This window comes from Carcharhinus amblyrhynchos, chromosome 19 (assembly GCF_965287045.1).
Source record: "Carcharhinus amblyrhynchos chromosome 19, sCarAmb.v2.hapA, whole genome shotgun sequence".
Classification (NCBI taxonomy): domain Eukaryota; kingdom Metazoa; phylum Chordata; class Chondrichthyes; order Carcharhiniformes; family Carcharhinidae; genus Carcharhinus; species Carcharhinus amblyrhynchos.
Genome location: NC_137342.1, coordinates 4366017 through 4386547, shown reverse-complemented (window position 1 = coordinate 4386547; position 20531 = coordinate 4366017). Strand labels below are relative to the sequence as shown.

The following is a 20531-nucleotide window of genomic DNA, read 5'->3' as shown; positions in this document are numbered from 1 at the left end:
GTGAGGTAAAATATATCAGTCCGGCTATACCCGCACATTTTGTAGTAGTTAATTCCAGAGAAGCACTAGAGTGTAGACTTTCTGGCGGCTGCTTATTTGAACAATCTTGTATAAATTATGGAGATCTTAAAAAGGGGGAGAAAATATTTTTACATGAGAGGATAGTGCACAAGTGTGAGATACTCAGTGTGTACCAGGCACAAGATGTGTGCATTGCTTTATGGAAACTTCCTTCACTGAGACAACAGCATGGCTAGTTCCTGCATCTTATTAGCCTTCTGAATCTGAAGATTGCAAGTTCAAGTTCCACCCCACAACCATGCCACATATTCTCAGCTGATACTCAGCTGATAGCGCATTATTTCATTTGTAGTCCCTCAGAGGATCTATCACTCCTTTAAGTTGTGGAGTTGACCCACACTGCTGAATATCTACTAATGATCAATGATCAAAAGTGCATCCCCACTTTTAAATGTGACTTGGAATTATGGGCTGCAATTCTTCCATCCCGCTGTGCTAATTTTTTAGTGTAAAACAAAATTATGGAAAATAGTCAGTCAGCATGAAGGATTCTTTCAAAAAGTTCATTCAAAAAGTCCTCTACATACCCCCAATGCATTTCATCCATCCTGAGCACTCATCATGTCCCCTATGCCAATCTATGCACTCCATGCACCCCCTAGGGTGCCTCATGCCTCCTTTGCAAAGCAATGTCACTCCTTCCATAGCCTCTCATGCCCCCATGCCAATTTATGGTGCTCCACCCAAACATCATGTCCCCTCATGACTCCTGTACCAAGCTGAGGCACAGTTTAGGCTGAGAGCCCAGAAACATATTACTCTTGAAACATCACAGCCTCGGAGAAATTGTTGCTTGATTGATAGCTCAGGCTCCCTGATCTCTGCTGTCAATTTCACAATGTTTTCAATTGCTTACATAAGAACATAATAAGAACATAAGAAATAGGAGCAGGAGTAGGCCATCTAGCCCTTCGAGCCTGCCCCGCCATTCAATAAGATCATGGCTGATCTGTCGTGGCTCAGTTCCACATTCCCGCCCTCTCCCCATAACCCTTAATCCCCTTGCCTATCAAAAACCTATCAACCCGCGTCTTAAAAATATTGAGCGAGGTAGCCTCCACCACTTCAACAGGCAGAGAATTCCAGAGATTTACCACCCTTTGAGTGAAGAAGTTCCTCCTCAACTCCGTTCTAAACCACCCCCGCTTTATCCTGAGGCTGTGCTTGTTGTTTCTGTTATTGATACTTTAAATGGTTTGGATGATTAATACAATTATTGTCATGTGTGAAATTACTTTTTATTTACCTATTGAAAAATAACTAACAAACGTTTTTTGTCACTCTGGGGTTTGTTGGTTCTATACAGTGTACAGCGGGTCAATGTGCGTGGAAGTGCCATAGCTTGGCCTAAGGGCATGAGAGAACATTGGGTGGAAAGCAAAAACTTGGCATCGGAGGCATGATGGGCCATGTGGTTTGGGTGGAGCGCAGTAGTTTGGCATGAGGTGATATGGGGACTGTGTGGAGGGTGACGGAGTGTGAGTGTGAGGGCTAAAGGATTTTACTGTTTTTATTATAACTAGATCAAAACAGTCCCCCTTCAAACCAACCATCCTGACCTGTAACTATATCAGTCGTTCCTTCACTTTCACTGGGTCAAAATCCTAAGACTCCCTCACCAACAACACAGTGGGTCAACCTACGCCACATGGACTGCAGTGGTTCAAGAAACCAGAACTAGAGGGCATAGCCTCAAAATAGCGGGGGGGGAGCAGTTTAGAACAGAGTTGAGGAGGAACTTCTTCACTCAAAGGGTGGTGAGTCTCTGGAATTCTCTGCCCATTGAAGTGGTGGAGGCTACCTCGCTGAATATATTTAAGTCACGGGTAGATAGATTTCTGATAGACAAGGGAATTAAGAGTTATGGGGAGAAAGCGGGAAAGTGGAACTGATGCACTTCAGATTAGCCATGATCTTATTGAATGGCAGGGCAGGCTCGAAGGGTTAGATGGCCTACTCCTGCTCCTATTTCTTATGTTCTTATTAAGAAAGCAACTCACAACCACCTTCTCAAGGGCAATTAGGGATGGACAATAATCATGGGCCAGCCAGCAATGCCCACATCACATGAATGAATAAAAACAAATACCTGCCTTTGCCTCTGATCCCCTTTCCTGGGTTGGTGGCCTGAAACCAGCCTGCCCTCCTCCCCGCTCCTCCATTCCACTTCCTAGCAATAGGACCCTGCCTTTGCAGGAACTTCCTCCTGAGGCAGCCAACCCAAGCTGGGAATTTTCCCAACTCCCATCTGGAGGATGAGAATCTAGGCCAATGTCTTTAATACGTGGTGATCAGAGATAATCTTTCCCTGGATAAATACTGCACTTTTTTTTGTACTTTGAAAGGTCCAGTGAATTCAATTGCATTGTATTGTAGGGTTGGTTAACTTGTGTTAAATTTTAATAGGATACAAAAACAAATCTGGTTTATGTAAGGCACCTGACACAGATTTGAAGCTTAGGTCTCCTGATGTGAAGTTCAGGTCTTTAATGACTACAGCTTCTGTTCCAAACTGTGGCATTTTAAGAGGATATTTGACAGGGTAATTTTAACTTCATTCTTTGTTAATTCTGGTAGTGGTTCATTGCTACTAATTCCTGATTTCCTTTAAATAATTTATTAGGTTCAGGGACATCTATCACTCCTTTAAGTTGTGGAGTTGACCCACACTGCTGAATATCTACTTATGATCGAAAGTGCATCCCCACTTTTAAATGTGACTGGGAATTATGGGCTGCAATTCTTCCATCCCATTATGCTAATTTTTTAGTGTAAAAAACGGTTACGGAAAATCCCGCATCGGCTGATTCGCAGGGTTTGCATGAGTGTTCGCGCCCCACCAGCAGCTCCCAATGTCAGATTTCCAGCTGCAACTGCTCAGGCAGGGAGATGTGAAAATATTTTAAGGAACAATTTCCCTATGATTTAAATGAGATTTGAGGGCCAGAACTGAAGATTTTGGGGCTAGCATGTCTGGAGACTTCAGTCCTGGGCTTGCTAGCCTCTCCCACTCTGCCAGAATGTTTCACAATGTTACAGTAGCTCCCCACTTTCAGGAAACTGGTGGCCCAACATCGCTGGAGTGAAGGGGGGGCAATTGAAGGCCCCTGAGGGAGTCATGCGGTGGGGGTGGGTGTGCTCCCTGGACATGGACACCCAGGTAGTACCAGCCTGTTGTCCCTGGCACTGCCCAAGGGGCAAAGTGCCAATGTCCAGGGGGCACCTTAGCACTGACCTTCGGGCATGGGGCAGTGCCAAAGGGGCAGAGCCTATTGGGGTGGGGCAGTCCCGCTGCCACTCTGCCTAGGGATCGGTCAGGGCAGGAGGAAGGCCAGTGGTGGTCTGGGGGTGGTGGGGGGTTAGTCTGCTGGGGGGATTGGAAATGCAGGGGGAGTCACTGTCGGGGGTTAAATTGGCGGGGGAGAGGTAGAGAGATTGGGGTGAGCTGAGAGGAGATAATCGGGGCTGGGCCCAGGAACAGTCAGGGGGGCCAGAGATCAGGTTGTGGGAGGACAATTGAGCTGGCCAGCATAGAGAGGGAGGCAGTTAGTGCAGACCATTTCGCATGTGCTGATCTCGGCACTGACCGATCGGTGCATGTGTAGTGGCCTGCACAGTGTTTTGATTTCAGCCTCTCCAGCAGGAATAGGCCCCACTCCCTGAAATTTAATGATATTCATGCTGGTGGCCTCTGCAGAGCACAGAATGTGGGAGATTCTTGTCTGAACTGCCGCTGAAAAAAAGAGCGTTAATTACTCCAGTTTTCACGCAAATTCGACACTGATTTTTTTGGGAGAATTCTGCCCATTGTTTTAAAACATGTCCTCAAAACAGAATTGAGCAATCATTCTAAAGAATGCAAATTATTGGTGAGAAAGATCAGGCACAAATTGTGAAACTATTTCATTGAACAGCTAGCAAACATTCATAGCAGCAGAGAGGTTAGAACTTTGGTTACAAAAATAATGAATACACCTCATTTTCCCACTGCAGTGAGTCATTTTGTTTGAGATGAGGGAAACAATCCCTTCTGAATCCTAATTTCATGATGAAGCCACTCATAATGTCCTCTTTAAAAGTCTAATTCCCAGTGTCTGTTGCTATCTGTAATTTTATCTCCCTCTGTTCACAGCCAGAGGGGAATCATTGTTAACTTTCCAAAGCAGTACGTTCATAGTGCTTAAGGATTGCCAAAATAAACTAACAAATTGCTTATTATTGACTCTTTGGGGAACGAACTTCAATGTCTAGCTCATTAATATGTTGATATGTTTCTTTCTGCTTTAACCATTCAATGATTCTATTTTTTCATGGGCTGTAAATATAGATATGAGAGTCGCTGGCAAGGCCAGCATTTGTTGCCCATCCCTAATTGCCCTAGAACTGAGTGATTTGACATGTCATTTTAGAGGACTGTTAAGAGTCGACCACATTGCTGTAGGTTTTTTAGTTGATTTATTATTATCATAAGTAGGCTTACATTAACACAGCAATGAAGTAACTGTGAAAATCCTCTAGTTGCCACACTTCAGCGCCTGTTCAGGTACAGTTAGAGAGACTTTAGCATGGCCAATGCAACTACTAGCATGTCTTCTGGATTCTGAGAGGAAACTGGAGGAAACCCACGCAGACATGGGGAGAATATGCGAACTCCGCACAGACAGTAATCCAAGCTGGTAATTGAACCCAGGTCTCTGGAGCTGTAAGGCAGCAGTGCCATGTCACCGTGCCACCAGTTCTGGAGTCACTTGTAGGCCAGACCAGATAAGGACAGCAGATTTCCTTCTCTAAAGGATATTAGTGAACCAGATGGGTTTTTCTACTCCGATACATTAAGGAGTTGACCAACACTGCCTTGGCTCTGGAGTCACATGTAGGTCAGACCAGGTAAGGATGGCAGATTTCCTTCCCTAGTGAGCCAGATGGGTTTTTACAATAATCAATAATAGTTTTTATATTCAAAGATAGTTTTATATTCCATATTTATTAATCAAATTGAAATTTTACCAGCCGCTATAATGGATTTGAACCCCATGACAAAATTAAAAATAGGAAGTCACGTCTGTTCATCTGATCTTCCCAAATCCAAAATGCCTGATCATATGACATGACAACACTCATATTGCCACGTGCCAAGTTCGTCAGGGTTAGTACGACTGTGGTTTGCAGCTCTCTGGTTTTGCTCTCCAAATATTTAATTTTTGACACAATTTTTTCCAAGGAATTTTTCGCTATTAGAATCTAACCAACCAAAATTCACACTTTCATCCTCAATAAAGAATCTATCAAGTGAGAAAAGGAATACATGTCTAAGAATCTGTAATCTTCTGCAAGTTTAATTCACCTTCATTACTTCTATAAGTCTATTATCCCATTTATACACATTTGCGTTTCGATGTTACTACAAGTTCACAAAAGATTTTGGACCATAATGGAAATAACTTGCATTTAAATAGCATCATTCATGACTTCAGGATATCCCAAAGTGTTTTAAAGTCAGTGAAGAACTTTTTGAATTGTAGCCAGTGTTGTGACTATTTTTACACAGGAAGAAGTCTCACAACACCAGGTTAAAGTCCAACAGGTTTATTTGGTATCACAACATCATGACTATTTTGTAATATAGGAAACTTGGTATTCAATTTGCACACAGCAAGGTCCCATAAACAGTAATGAAAAAATGACTAGAAAATTTGTTTTATGAGTTGATTGGGCAATAAAACATCAGCCAGGAGACTGGGGAGAGCTGCCTCGCTCTTTCCTCAATAGTGTCATGAGATTGGGAATTTTTATATCCACCTCAGTTTAGCATCTTATCTAGAAGACAGCACCTTTGAACATGCAACACTCCCTCAGTAACATCAGCCTGGACTTTCTGCTCCAGTCTCTGTGATGCAGAAGCGAGAAAGTTATTTGGAAGAATCATGTGCTTGCCCCAAAATAGTGTTGAGATGACAGTCAGATCAGCCATCATCTTAATGAATGGTGGAGCAGGCTTGAGGGGCTGAATGGTCTACTAGTGCTCCTAATTTGAACATTCGTAAGTAGCAGAGGAGATGTCAGGGGTAAATTTTTCACTGAGAAGGTGGTAAGTGAGTGAAATTGGCTACCATCGATGATGGTGGAGGCGAACTTGCTGGGCGTCTTTTAAGAGACTTCTGGATGAGTACATAGAACATAGAACATTACAGCGCAGAACAGGCCCTTCGGCCCACGATGTTGCGCCGACCAGTTACAAAAACAATGACCCACTAGCCTATACCAATCCCTTTTCGTCCATAAACCTATCCAGAGATCTCTTAAACGCCCCCAAACTAGACGCATTTACAACTGCAGCAGGCAGGGCATTCCAATCCCTCACCACCCGCTGGGTAAAGAACCTACCCCTGACATCCGTCCTGTAGCTACCCCCCCTTAATTTAAAGCCATGCCCCCTCGTGCTAGCTTTCTCCATCCGAGGAAAAAGGCTATCACTATCCACCCTATCTAAACCTCTAATCATCTTATATGTTTCAATAAGATCCCCTCTTAGCCGCCTTCTTTCCAACGAAAACAACCCTAAATCCCTCAGTCTCTCCTCATAGGACCTCCCCACCATACCAGGCAACATCCTAGTAAACCTCCTCTGCACCCTCTCCAACGCCTCCACATCCTTCTTGTAATGCGGGGACCAGAACTGCACACAGTACTCCAAGTGCGGCCGCACTAGAGTAGTGTACAGTTGCAACATTACACTGCGACTCCTAAATTCAATCCCCCTACCAATAAACGCCAAGACACCGTACGCCTTCTTAACAACCTTATCTACTTGATTCCCAACTTTCAGGGATCTATGTACACACACACCTAGATCCCTCTGTTCATCCACACTATTCAAAGTCCTCCCGTTAGCCCTATACTCGACACATCTGTTGCTCCTACCAAAGTGAATTACCTCACACTTCTCCGCATTAAATTCCATCCGCCACCTCTCGGCCCAGCTCTGCAACCTATCTAAGTCTCCCTGCAGACTATGACACCCTTCCTCACAATCTACCACACCTCCAACTTTGGTGTCATCAGCAAATTTACTAATCCACCCAACTATACCCTCATCCAGATCATTAATAAAAATTACAAACAACAGTGGCCCCAAAACAGATCCCTGAGGCACACCACTCGTAACTGTACTCCATGATGAATATTTACCATCCACCACCACCCTCTGTCTCCTATCTGATAGCCAATTCCTGATCCAACTTCCTAGATTACCCACAATCCCATACATCTGCATTTTCTGCAGAAGCCTACCATGGTGAACCTTATCGAACGCCTTACTAAAATCCATGTATACCACGTCAACTGCCTTGCCCCCATCCACCTCTTTGGTCACCTTCTCAAAAAACTCAATAAGGTTAGTAAGGCACGACCTACCCGCTACAAAACCATGCTGACTATTTCTAATCAATTCATTACACTCCAAATAACTATAAATCCTATCCCTAATAAGTACGTGGGATTTAATGGGATTGAGGGTTATAGATAGGCCTGGTAAGTTGGGATATGATCGGCGCAACTTGTGGGCCGAAGGGTCTGTTTGTGCTGTAGTGTTCTGTGTTCTATGTTCTACGTACTTTACAAACAAATTAATATAGATTGGTATTTTTTCCTAGACTATGACTGGGCAATAGGGAATCTCCAAAACTGACTGTAGATTCCAATAATCCGTGATATCACCTTGGAGTGTTCACTGCCAACATCACTCAAACCTCACAGAATATACTGTGTGAAGCAATTCTCCCCTCCCCATGCCCCACTGCCTAATCACTGAGCTACCGCCAGGGATTTAATTTGTTCCAATTAGAAGGATATTATTAACTGGGTTTATCACTGACTTCAATGCCAGCTGATTATGGAAGCTGAAAAGATTTTATTAAAACAGTAATGCCTATCTGATGTTACATCATATTTAGTGGCCACTTATTACAGCTACTTCCTGATTAAATGAGTTGTGGTTAACATGGACTTAAAAATAATCTAGGGAAAAGATAGCTAAGCCAATATTACACATATTTAATCAGTCATAAAGATCTAGAGCCGGAAGAGTGGTTCACAGCTATTGCTGAACGTAGACAGGAAGAACATAAGAACGTAAGAAATAGGAGCAGGAGTAGGCCAACTAGCCCTTCGAGCCTGCCCCGCCATTCAATAAGATCATGGCTGATCTGTCGTGGCTCAGTTCCACATTCCCGCCCTCTCCCCATAACCCTTAATCCCCTCTCTTATCAAAAAGGTAACCTAGAACATAATACTAAATAGTAACGTAGATTTCAAAACGGAAAGTCTTGCTTGAATGACATGGTTGAATCTTTGAAAATGTAAAAAGGGTAATACTGTAGATGTAATTTAACTAAATTTCCAAAAACCTTTGATAATGAATAATTGCTAGGTAGAGGTGAAGAAACTATAGAATTATAGAATCCTTATAGTACAGAAGGAGGCCATCAAGTCTTCTCTGACACTCCAAAAGAGCATCTCATCCAAGTCTATCCCCAAAACCTCATGCATTTACCCCACTAATTCCCCTAACATTTACATCTTGGGTTACTAAGGGGCAATTTAGTACATGGCCAGTTCACCTAACTTGCATATCTTTGGACTGTGGGAGGAAACCGGTGCACCCAGAGGGAACGCGCGCAGACATGGGGAGAACATGCAAACTCCAAACAGATAGTCACCTAAGACTGGAATCAAACCCTAGTCCCTGGCACCGTGAGGCAGCAATGCTAACCACTGTGCCACCCAAAGAATGGATTGCTGGCTGACTGTAAGACAAAACGTCAAGGGTAGGGATAAAGGATATTTATTCAAAGCGGCAGAGGTGGGAAGTGGGACCCAACACAGATCAGTGCTGGAGCCACTGCTGTTTATAATTTACATAAATATTTTAGAATTTGCATTCAAAAGCACAATTTCAAAGTTTGCGGTTAACAACTTTGGTGGGCGGGCGATAGTCAATACTGAAGAGGGCTGTAACAAATAACAAGGGAGTAACAAACTTGCAGAATATCACTGGCAAATTGAGTGGAGGTATTGATAGTTTGGTAAGAAAAAATAAGGAGGTCACATGTTACTTGGAAATAGGAATCTAAATGGGGTAGAGGAGCAAAGGAATCTCAAAGTACAAATACACAAATCATCAAAAAGTAACAATGCAGGTTAGTAAGGCCATAAAAACCAAGCACTATGGGTTTATTTCTAGAGGAATTGAATTGAAAGGTAGATAAGTTCTGCTAAATTTGTACTGTACGTTCGTCACCCTCTGAGTACTGTATGCAGTTCCAGTCTACATATTAGTGGGTGGAAAAGGTGTAACAAAGATTTATATAAATATGAGGTTATACATGCCATGAAAGGATGAACATGTTGGGTTTCTTTTCTCCTGAAAAAAAGGCCAAGAGGTGATCTAATAGCCACTTTGTGATTATGAAAGGTTTTGGTACAGTAAGCCAAAAGAGAGTGGTTCCTAACAACAAAGTGTGTGTACCCACGCCATAAAGACAGCAGTGATTTAGTAACAAATGAAACAAAGCTTGTGGGGACATGCAGAACTTGAGACCATCAATATAAAATAGTTCCCAAGAAATCAAGTCAGGAATTCACAAGAAACTTCTCTGCCCAGATAGCAGCAAGAATATGAAACTCGTGACCACAGGGACTGTGGTCACGAGGCTGTTTATTAGGAAGCTAGTGAAGCAGATGAGGGAAAAGATTTGATTTGATTTATTATTGTCACACGTATTAGCATGCAGTGAAAAGTAATGTTTATTGCACGCTATACAGGCAAAACATACCATTCAGAGAGAAGGAAATAAGAGAGTGTAGAATGTAGTGTTACAGTCATAACTAGGGTGTAGAGAAAGATCAACTTAATGCAAGGTAAGTCCATTCAAAAGCCTGACAGCAGCAGGGAAAAAGCTGTTCTTGAGTCAGTTGGTTCGTGACCTCAGACTTCTGTATCTTTTTCCCGATGGAAGAGAGAGAGTCTGAAGTACGTGAAGTCCTTAGTTATGCTGGCTGTTTTGTTGAGGCAGCAGCAAGTGTAGACAGAGTCAATGGATGGGAGGCTGGTTTGCGTGATGGATTGGGCTACATTCATGACCTTTTGTAGTTTCTTGCAGTCTTGGGCAGAGCAGGAGCCAAACCAAGCTGTGATACAACCAGAAAGAATACTTTCTATGGTGCATCTGTAAAAGTTGGCGAGAGTCGTAACTGACATGCCAAATTTCCTTAGTCTTCTGAGAAAGTAGAGGCATTGGTGGATTTTCTTAACTATAGTGTCAGTATGGGGGACCAGGACGTGTGGTTGGACACTTAAAAACTTGAAGCTCTCAATCCTTTCTACCTTGCCCCCATTGATGTAGACAGGGGCGTGTTCTCCTTTACGCTTCCTGAAGTCAATGACAATCTCCTTCATTTTGTTAAAATTAAGGAAGAGATTATTGTTGCTGCACCAGTTCACCAGATTCTCTATCTCATTTCTGCACTCTGTCTCGTCATTGTTTGAGTTCCAATCCACTACGGTGGTGTTGTCAGCAAACTTGAAAATCGTATTGGAGGGAAATTTGGCCACACAGAGATTTGGCCCCACGAAGAGAACCGTGGATTATGCTGACAAGAGTTAGATGAGGAAAGATTGAGAGAGGAACCAGCATATATACTGGTGGGGCTGAATCATCTGTTTCTGTGTTGTTTGTTCAATGTATTTCTGGGGAAACTATTCATAGAATCACAGAGTCATCACAGCAAGGGGCTAAGTCTCTCTAGTGAACAATCCAGTCGGTCCCATTTCTGGCCCCAACCTTTTGCTAAGTTTCTCCAATGAACAATTCAGTCAATCCTATTTCTGTCTCCTCCCCTGTCGCTTTAGCCCTGCAAGTTTATCTCCATCACATTTTTCCATTTATCTTATGAAATTGCTGATTATTTCCTATTCCAGTCAGTCCGGATCATTCCCACTCGCTGCATAAAAATGTTCTCACCTCCTTCATAACTCTTGCCGAAATCCTTAAATCTGCTTCCCCAAAATCCTTGTACTATCAGCCAATGGATATCGTTTGTCTTTGTCACCTAGTCAGAATCTTGTACACCTCTATCAAACTTCAATCTCCTTTGCTCCAAGGAGAACAATCCCAGTTCCATCAGTCCAGCCTTTTTGTTGAAATCACCCCGACTCCAGAACCTTTCTGATAAATATCCTCCACACCCTCTCAAGGACCCTCACATCCTTCCTAAATTATGGTGACCATAACAGGACACAATTGTGGCCTAACCAGAGCTTCATAAAAGTTCAGCCTAGTGTCCTTACTTTTGAACTTATTGGTCAGTATTTAATGGAGGTGGTGGGAGTCTCTCCCAACAGCTGTGAAGCAGGCAGGAACTTTGCGTTGACGCTTTTTGGGAAAACTTGTGGCATTAAGTGCCACTCAGGCTGGACGGTGGCGGTTCATTCCTGAGATTGAGAACCCAGGGTGGAAATGCTACCCAACACAAGAACTACTAATCAGAGGCAAGCAGTTCTACTGAACAACAATACCATTGAACAGGCAGGGGTCTGATCCCAGTGTGAGATCCACCCAAGGTTTATTATCATTGCTGCCTCCCAGGCCCCACGTGACTGATGGTGGGAGGAGGTTGCAGGAGGGGGGTGGGGAGGGGGGTGCGCAGGGGAGAGCAAGGTCAACAGCAAAGTCAAAGGGAGAGCTCTTAGCAGAGTCCCTCATTCCTGCTGCCACTTCCCTTGACCAGGCACTGAGTGCCTTTGAACGAGGGACCCTCCCCTCCCCCGGAGTCCACAAGCACATAAGCAAACTTCTTTCAATTTATAAAACTATAAGACAAGAAACAAAAGTCACTTAGCGCTTGCTGCAGAGAGGGATGGAGGCCTCATGCCTGTACAGCTTGGGGAGCAGAAGATTCAGTGGTATCTAGGCAACCCTCTTCACTTGGTTCTGAGGCACATTGAGCACCAAACATTGTCCCAGGCTTTAGTGGTGGTGTATCAGCACCAGCATCTGCGCTGGCAGCAGCCATGGGTCCCTGAAGTCTCTGAGGAGTTTTCAGTCAACTATCCTGCAACAAAGAGTTAAGGTGCCAGTGCTTCCCTTCTTCCTGCTCACATCTGCTCTGCTGTGATTTCCGTACTGCCTCTCATTCTTTGAGCTATTCAGCAACTCTACTGTAAAGTGCAATGTTCAGGAGGATTCTGGTGCTCACTCAGCAAGTACATTAGCACACTCTGGAATCTCTGTGCCTCTAGGTTAAAGAAACAAACAAGACTCTGCAGGATATCTCCTGCCTATGTTTGTAGTTCTGTTATCTTTCTGGTGGGGTGATTATCAAAAACCAATAAATAAAAAACACTCACATATTTGGCTATATTGTAATTTAGTTCTCCTGATCTGCTTCACTGGAACTTCAGAGCTTAATGTCAGCGATTGAAAATGTGCTGAGGTTGACACAAGCTGGGATTCAGATGCAGAAACTCGCTTCTCAGCCTTTTGGTTATGATCAAGCATATGACCAGGAGTAACCTCTTGTCTGGTTGGATGTCGCATGCCTCTTGTGGGACCATGAATTGGATTCATTTGAATTTGAATTGGTTTTTGGAGAAAGCAAGGAGATGGATTTGGGGTTTGCCCTGTCTACTCTGTGCCTTGGCTTTGCAACTCTGAGAAAGGAGTAAAGTTTAAAAAAAAGATTCACATACAGAGCAACTTGGTCCCACAATCACTTCTCTAGCCTTTGCTCCCATGTCCAGACCATCTTTAACCTTTATTCAATCCACTTACCAACATCTCTAGGCACTGCACTACAATCGGCCTCTTCTCGTCAGTCCAACGGCAGTTTAGTGAATGAAGGAACGAGAGCTTTAAACAGGGCTCTCAAATCGCAAACAGGATTGCATTGCTTGTATTTGTGGGAGGTGTGTTTATTTAATCATTTATAAGTTCCCAGTGGCTGAGACTGTCTCAGTGCCAGCTTATGGAGAGGTTCAATTCCTTTAAATCCTATTGCCGAGACTTACACTGGGTACCAGAACGTTCACCATTATAATATGGATCATCTGATTGCAAAGCATTGCCAAAGTAAGAATGACATGGATAGAAAGAGTAATGAGGTCCTGCAACGGTGATTTAGGGAGTTAGGTAGAAGATTGAAAATCAGGACCTGTAGGGTAGTAATCTCAGGATTACTCCCCGTGCCACGTGTTAGTGAGGCTCGGAACAGGGAGATAGTGCAGCTGACCACGTGGCTAAAGAATTGGTGTAGGAGGGAGGGTTCAGTTTTTTGGATCATTGGGATGTCCTCCAGGGAAGGTGGGGCCTGTAGAAGAAGGACAGGTTACACGTGAACTGGAGGGGCACCAATATCCTGGCTGGGAGTTTTGTTAGATTCGGGTGCGTTTAAACTAATGCGGCAGGGAGTGGGAGTCAGAACAGTGTAGAAACTGGACTTGAGCATGGGACCAAGTTCAGGCTAGCTAAGAGGAAGAGCAGACAGGAGGAGATCGAACTCAGTGGGCCCAGCGGTCTGGAGTGCGTCTGCTTCAATGCAAGCAGGTAAGACAGATGAACTCAGAGCCTTGATTCTTATGCGGAACTTGGATGTAGTTGTGATAACAAAGACTTGGTTAAAAGAGGGAAGGATTGGCAGCTAAATATTCTGGGATATAAATGTTTTAGGTGAGACAGAGGGGAAAGTCAAAGAGGTGGGGAAGTCGCAGTACTGGTTTGGGAACATATTACAGCTGTACAGAGGGAGGACATCTTGGAATAATCATGTAATGAGACACTGTGAGTAAAACTCAGAAACAGGAAGGGGGTAGTCACTATGGTGGGAGTATACTACAGGTCTCCCAACAGCCCACATAAGTTGAAGAACAGATATGTAAGCAGATTCTGGACAGATGTAGAAATAATAGGGTTGCTGTAGTAGAAAACTTTAATTTTCCTCATATTGACTGGAAATTCCTTAGGTCTAAGGGTTTGGATGGTGAGGAATTTGTTAAGTGTGTCCAGGAAAGCTTTTTGGAACAATATGTGGATAGTCCGACTAGAGAGGGAGCTATACTGGACCTAGTACAAGAGAATGAACCCAGCCAGTTGCAGTGGAGGAACATGTGGTGAACAGTGACCACAATTCCTTAAGTTTTTGGATACTAATGGAAAAGGACAAGTGGTATCCTAGGGTTAAGGTGCTAAATTGGGGGAGGGCTAACTATTTGGAGGCTGTTGTTTAGGAGAGGCTGTTTGAGAATAAATCCACATTTGGTATGTGGGAGTCTTTTAAGGAGCAGTTGATCAGAGTACAGGACAGGGATGTACCTGTGAAAAGGAAGGATAGAAAAGGCAGGATTCTGGAACCATGGATGACCAGGGAAATTGTTAGTCTAGTCAGAAAGGATGCACACATGAGGTCTAGGCAATTAAAAACAGATGAAGCATTTGAAGAATACAGGGAAAGTAGAAAAGAGCTGAAACATGGAGTTAATAGGGCAAAAAGGGGGTAATGAAATGTCCTTGGCAGACAGGATTAAGGAGAACCCCAAGACATTTTATATATATATGAGAGACAAGAGGGTGGCTAGAGAAAGAGTCGGTCCACTTCAGGACAAAGAAGGGAAATTATATGTAGATCCAAAGGAAGTGGATGAGATCTTTCATGAGTACTTTGCATCAGTATTCACAAAGGAGAGGGACACGTCGATTGACAGTGTCTTGGAGGGGTGTGTAAACCCTTTAGAACAAACCATCATTACAAGGGAGGAAGTGTTAGGTGAATTAAAAAGCATTAAGATAGACAAAACCCCAGGGCCAGATGGCATTTATCCCAGATTACTGAGGGAGACAAGAGATGAAATTGCTGGGCCTCTAACAGAAATTTTTGTTTCTTCGTTGGTTACTGTTGAGGAACCAGAGGATTGGAGGATAGCTAATGTTGTCCTGTTATTTAAAAAGGGTAGCAAGGATAACCCAGATAATTACAGGCCAGTAGGCTTGACATCAGTGATAGGGAAACCGTTGGAGAAGATTCTTAGGAATAGGATCTATACACATTTGGAACTGAACGGTCTTGTTAGCGACAGAAAGCATGGTTTTGTACATGGGAGGTCATGTTACTAATTTAATTGAGTTTTTTGAGGAAGTGACAAAAATGACAAGGGAAGGGCTATGGATGTTGTCTACATGAATTTCAGTAAAGCATTTGACAAGGTCCCTTGTGGTAGGCTGGTGCAAAAGATTAAATCTCACGGGATCAGCGGTGAACTAGCTAAATTAATTCAGAACTGGCTTGGTCGTAGAAGACAGAGGGTACAATGGAAGGGTGTTTTCTGAATGAAGGTCTGGTACTGTGTTCCACAGGGATCAGTGCTGGGACCTCTGCTGTTTGTAATATATATATAAATGACTTGGAAGAAAACATTGCTGTTTTGATTAACAAGTTTATGGATGATACTAAGATTGGCAGAGTAGTGATGAAGATTGTCAGAGAATACAGCAGAATATGGATAGACTGAAAAATTGGGCAGAGAAATGGCAGTCGGAATTTAATCCAGACAAATGTGAGGTGATGCATTTTAGTAGATCCAATTCAGGTAGGAGCTATAAAATAAATGGCAGAAAAATCAGGAGCATAGACACACACAGAGATCTTGGAGTTCAGGTCCACAGATCCTTAAAAGTGGCAGCAGTTGCAAAAGGTGGTGAAGAAAGCGTATGGCATGCTTGCCTTCATCGGTAGGGGCATTGAGTCTAAAAGTTGGCAAATCAATAAATTCTTTACTCAGAGGGTAGTAAGAGCATGCCTGCCTGCAGCAGTAGTGGACTCACCAACTTTAAGGGCATTCAAATGGTCAGTGGACAGGCATATGGATAACATTGGAATAGTTATTCTGGAGGGGCTGAAAATAGATAAGTCCCCTGGTCCGGATGGGATTTACCCCAGGATTCTCTGGGAGGCAAGAGAAGTGATTGCAGAGCCTCTGGCTCTGATCTTCAGGTCGTCGTTGGCCTCTGGTATAGTACCGGAAGATTGGAGGTTAGCGAATGTTGTCCCATTGTTTAAGAAAGGGAACAGAGACTTCCCTGGGAATTATAGACCGGTGAGTCTCACTTCTGTTGTGGGCAAGGTTTTAGAAAAAATTATTCGGGATAGGATTTATAGTTATTTGGAGAGTAAAGAATTGATTGGAGATAGTCAGCATGGTTTTGTGGCGGGTAGGTCGTGCCTTACTAACCTTATTGAGTTTTTTGAGAAAGTGACCAAAGAGGTGGATGGGGGTAAGGCAGTGGACGTGGTGTATATGGATTTTAGTAAGGCGTTTGATAAGGTTCACCATGGTAGGCTTCTGCAGAAAATGCAGATGTATGGGATTGGGGGTGATCTAGGGAATTGGATCAGGAATTGGCTAGCGGATAGGAGACAGAGGGTGGTGGTTGATGGTAAATATTCATCATGGAGTTCGGTTTCGAGTGGTGTGCCTCAGGGATCTGTTTTGGGGCCACTGCTGTTTGTAATTTTTATTAATGATCTGGATGAGGGTATAGTTGGGTGGATTAGTAAGTTTGCTGATGACACCAAAGTCGGAGGTGTGGTAGATAGTGATGAAGGGTGTCATAGTTTGCAGGAAGACTTAGACAGGTTGCAGAGCTGGGCCGAGAGGTGGAGGATGGAGTTTAATGCGGAGAAGTGTGAGGTAATTCACTTTGGTAGGAATAACAGATGTGTCGAGTATAGGGCAAACGGGAGGACTTTGAATAGTGTGGATGAGCAGAGGGATCTAGGTGTATGTGTACATAGATCCCTGAAAGTTGGGAGTCAAGTAGATAAGGTTGTTAAGAAGGCATACGGTGTCTTGGCGTTTATTGGTAGGGGGATTGAATTTAGGAGTCGCAGCATCATGTTGCAACTGTACACAACTCTGGTGCGGCCGCACTTGGAGTACTGTGTGCAGTTCTGGTCCCCACATTATAGGAAGGATGTGGAGGCTTTGGAGAGGGTGCAGAGGAGGTTTACCAGGATGTTGCCTGGTATGGAGGGGAGGTCCTATGAGGAGAGGCTGAGGGATTTGGGGTTGTTTTCGCTGGAAAGAAGGCGGCTAAGAGGGGATCTTATTGAAACATATAAGATGATTAGAGGTTTAGATAGGGTGGATAGTAATAGCCTTTTTCCTCTGATGGAGAAATCTAGCACGAGGGGGCATGGCTTTAAATTAAGGGGTGGTAGTTATAGGACGGATGTCAGGGGTAGGTTCTTTACCCAGAGGGTGGTGAGGGATTGGAATGCCCTGCCTGCTGCAGTTGTAAATGCGCCTAGTTTGGGGGCGTTTAAGAGATCCGTGGATAGGTTTATGGACGAGAAGGGATTGGTTTAGGTTAGTGGGTCATTGTTTTGTAACTGGTCGGCGCAACATCGTGGGCCGAAGGGCCTGTTCTGCGCTGTAATGTTCAATGTTCTATGTTCTAGTTTAGGTTAGAGGGTCATTAGATTGGTTCCACTGGTCGATGCAACATTGAGGGCTGCAGGGCCTGTACTGCGCTGTAATGTTCTATGTTCTATGTTCTCATGTTACAGTTGTATAAATTGTTGGTTTGGCCACATTTGGAATAGTGTGTCCAATTCTGGTCATTTACCAGAAGGATGTGGAGGCTTTGGAGAGAGTGCAGAAAAGGTTTACCAGGATGTTGCCTGGTATGGAGGGTATTAGCTATGAGGAGAGATTGAATAAATTGGGATTGTTCTCCTTGGAAAGACGGAGGCTGAGGGACGACCTGATAGAAGTTTATAAAAGGATGAGGGGAATAGATAGCGTGAACAATTGGAAGCTTTTTCCCACGGTTGAAATGACAATTGCAAAGGGGCACAAGTTCAAGATAAGGGGGAAAGGGTTCAGTGGAGATGTGGTGGGGGAGGGGAGGGGGGGAAGAGTGGTGGGGGCCTGGAATGCACTGCCAAGTGAGGTGGTTGAGGAGTTACGTTAGCCACATTTAAGGCTTACCTGGATGGGCATATAAACAAACGGGGAATAGAGGGGTATAAGCAGTTGGTTTAGATATGACAACGTGATCGATGCAGGCTTGGAGAGCCGCAGGGCCTGTTCCTGTCCTGTACTGTTCTTTGTTTCTTGTTCTAAGGAGTACAAATAACTTCAACTCAGGATCCAGAGTGTCAGCGCAACATTTACACATTGAAAGTTACAAATGTAAAACGTTTGTTCATTCACAAGGAGTTCCAAAGTTCAGAATGAAATACTTTTCCAGTTCCCAACTTTGACCCTGGAGTTTGCAATAAAATGTAATCTCTAACAGAGATAAGTTGTCCGCTAGCGACTTTCTGCATGGCTTGGAGCAGCCCTGTCTCAACGACATAGGCTGGGATTTTCTGGGCATTCGTGTGCCATTGATGCTGCATACGAGGAAGGAAAATTTGGCACTCGGGGAATAGAGGGATATAAGCAGTTGATTTAGATAGGACAACGTGAAGGACCGAAGGGCCTGTTCCTGAGCCATACTGTTTGAGGTACAGTCCTATAGGTGAGATAGTAAACTGAGGCCCTGCTCCTCAAGCTGGATGTAAAAGATCCTGTGGCATAACAGAGGAGCCCTGGTTAATAGAGATCCCTCAACTTAGGGGCGGCATGGTAGCACAGTGGTTAGCACTACTGCTTCACAGCTCCAGAAACCTGGGTTCGATTCCTGGCTCGGGCCACTGCCTGTGTGGAGTTTGCACATTCTCCTCGTGTCTGCGTGGGTTTCCTCCGGGTGCCCTGGTTTCCTCCCACAGTCCAAAAGATGTGTGGGTTAGGTTGATTGGCCATGCTAAAATTGCCCCTTAGTGTCCTGAGAGGTGTAGGTTAGGGATTAGCGGGTAAAATATGTAGGGTGTGGGGGTAGGGCCTGGGTGGGATTGAGGTCGGTGCAGAATCGATGGGCTGAAGGGCCTCTTTCTGCACTGTAGGGTCCTGGGATCTATGATTCTAACTAACTAACGCCAAGATATCTGGTCATTTTTATCATTGCTATTTGTGGGATCTGGCTCTTCATGCTACACTTCAAATATACTTCAGTAGCTATAAAGTGACAGGGGCTGTCCCAAAGCTGGGCAAGGCATTTATAAATATTGCTTCTTACTTTCATTGCAGAGCACAGCACGATACTGTTCCAGTGCATTGTTCCTCTGAGCTGTTCTTTAAGTCTTTTTTTGCACACCTAGTTCTTACTTGCTCATGCCTTCAGACTTTTTGTTAACCCAAAGCAGCAAGTTTCCATAGTGACACGTTTGCATCAGACACACCTCCATCCCACTCTCTAAACTTGTTTTCTGTTGCACTGCAGCTTTTAAGAAGACACAAAACTCCAGACATGGGCTCATTAAAGCCTGGCCTGTTTGTACTCTTTACCCTCAGACTCTAATTCTCTGAGTTAAAGGCGAATGTAACATTAGCTGAAACAATCTGAGTGCCTGCCTGGGCAGCAACAGCAGCAATGCTTCCCCCACCCCTGCTTAACCCTAACCCACTCAGTTAAGTCTGCTGGAGGGGGCAGTGGGAGGGGACAATGTCAAAGGGGGTGACCAAGGCCCTGGGGAGAACAGCATTAACATGGAGCAAGGAGCAGCGCAGGTTGCCCCACAGTGGTTAGACTGCTGCCTCACAGTGCCAGGTACTGGGTTCAATTCCCAACTTGGGTCACTGCATGTGTGGAATCTGCACATTCTCTCTGTCTACGTCCGTTTCCTCTGGTTGCTCCAGTTTCCACCCACAATCTGAAAGACGTGCTGGTTAGGTGCATGGGCCATGTTAAGTTCTCCCTCAGTGTACCAGAACAGGCGCTGGAGTGTGGGGACTAGGGAAATTTCACAGTAACTTCATTGCAGTGTTTATTAAGTCTACTTGTGACACAAATAAACCTAAATTTAAATATTCACATAATGTACACTGCACCTGATGAACATTTATCTTTGCATAAAACACACTGCTGATTTATAAGTACCTGGAAAGTTCCCATTCATTGAATTTTCAGAAACTTACTGAAATGATCTCTAAGTCTAACATTTTACAAAGTAGACCTTCCGATTCTGGCAGTAAGCATTTTAGTGAAGACAAATAAAGTGTGAGGCTGAACAAAGACATCTTTTTATTTTACTGATAAAGTAATTGGGGTTTTCGCTATAGACTAGTACAATTTGACTGCTCTTGTACACTGCATGCAAATAGAATAATGCAAATGTTGATCTATTTATGGTATTCCAATTAAATTTTCACTATACATGTGTTTATTTCTTAGAAGATTTTTTCTTAGAATCTCTACAGTGCAGAAGCAGGCCATTTATCCCATTGAGTCTGCACCGACTCTCTGACAGAGCATCCCACTCAGACCCGATACCTAAAATCCCACGTATCTACCCCA

General features: G+C 43.9%; 1 protein-coding gene across 3 annotated transcripts in view; it reads right to left on the bottom strand.

Moving 5' to 3' along the window:
* The window catches only part of tmcc3 (transmembrane and coiled-coil domain family 3), a 133370-nt gene that overhangs the window by 50839 nt on the left and 62000 nt on the right, over positions 1-20531 (bottom strand). The window contains exon 1 of one of the 3 annotated variants that reach the window (XM_080207159.1): positions 12912-13021. The exons of the other annotated variants lie outside the window; for them this stretch is intronic. Within the exon in view, the coding sequence (XP_080063285.1) occupies positions 12912-12917 (6 nt within the window). The 5' untranslated portion in view covers positions 12918-13021. Of the gene's footprint in view, positions 1-12911; positions 13022-20531 lie in introns of those variants that run through there. 3 annotated transcript variants of the gene reach the window in all.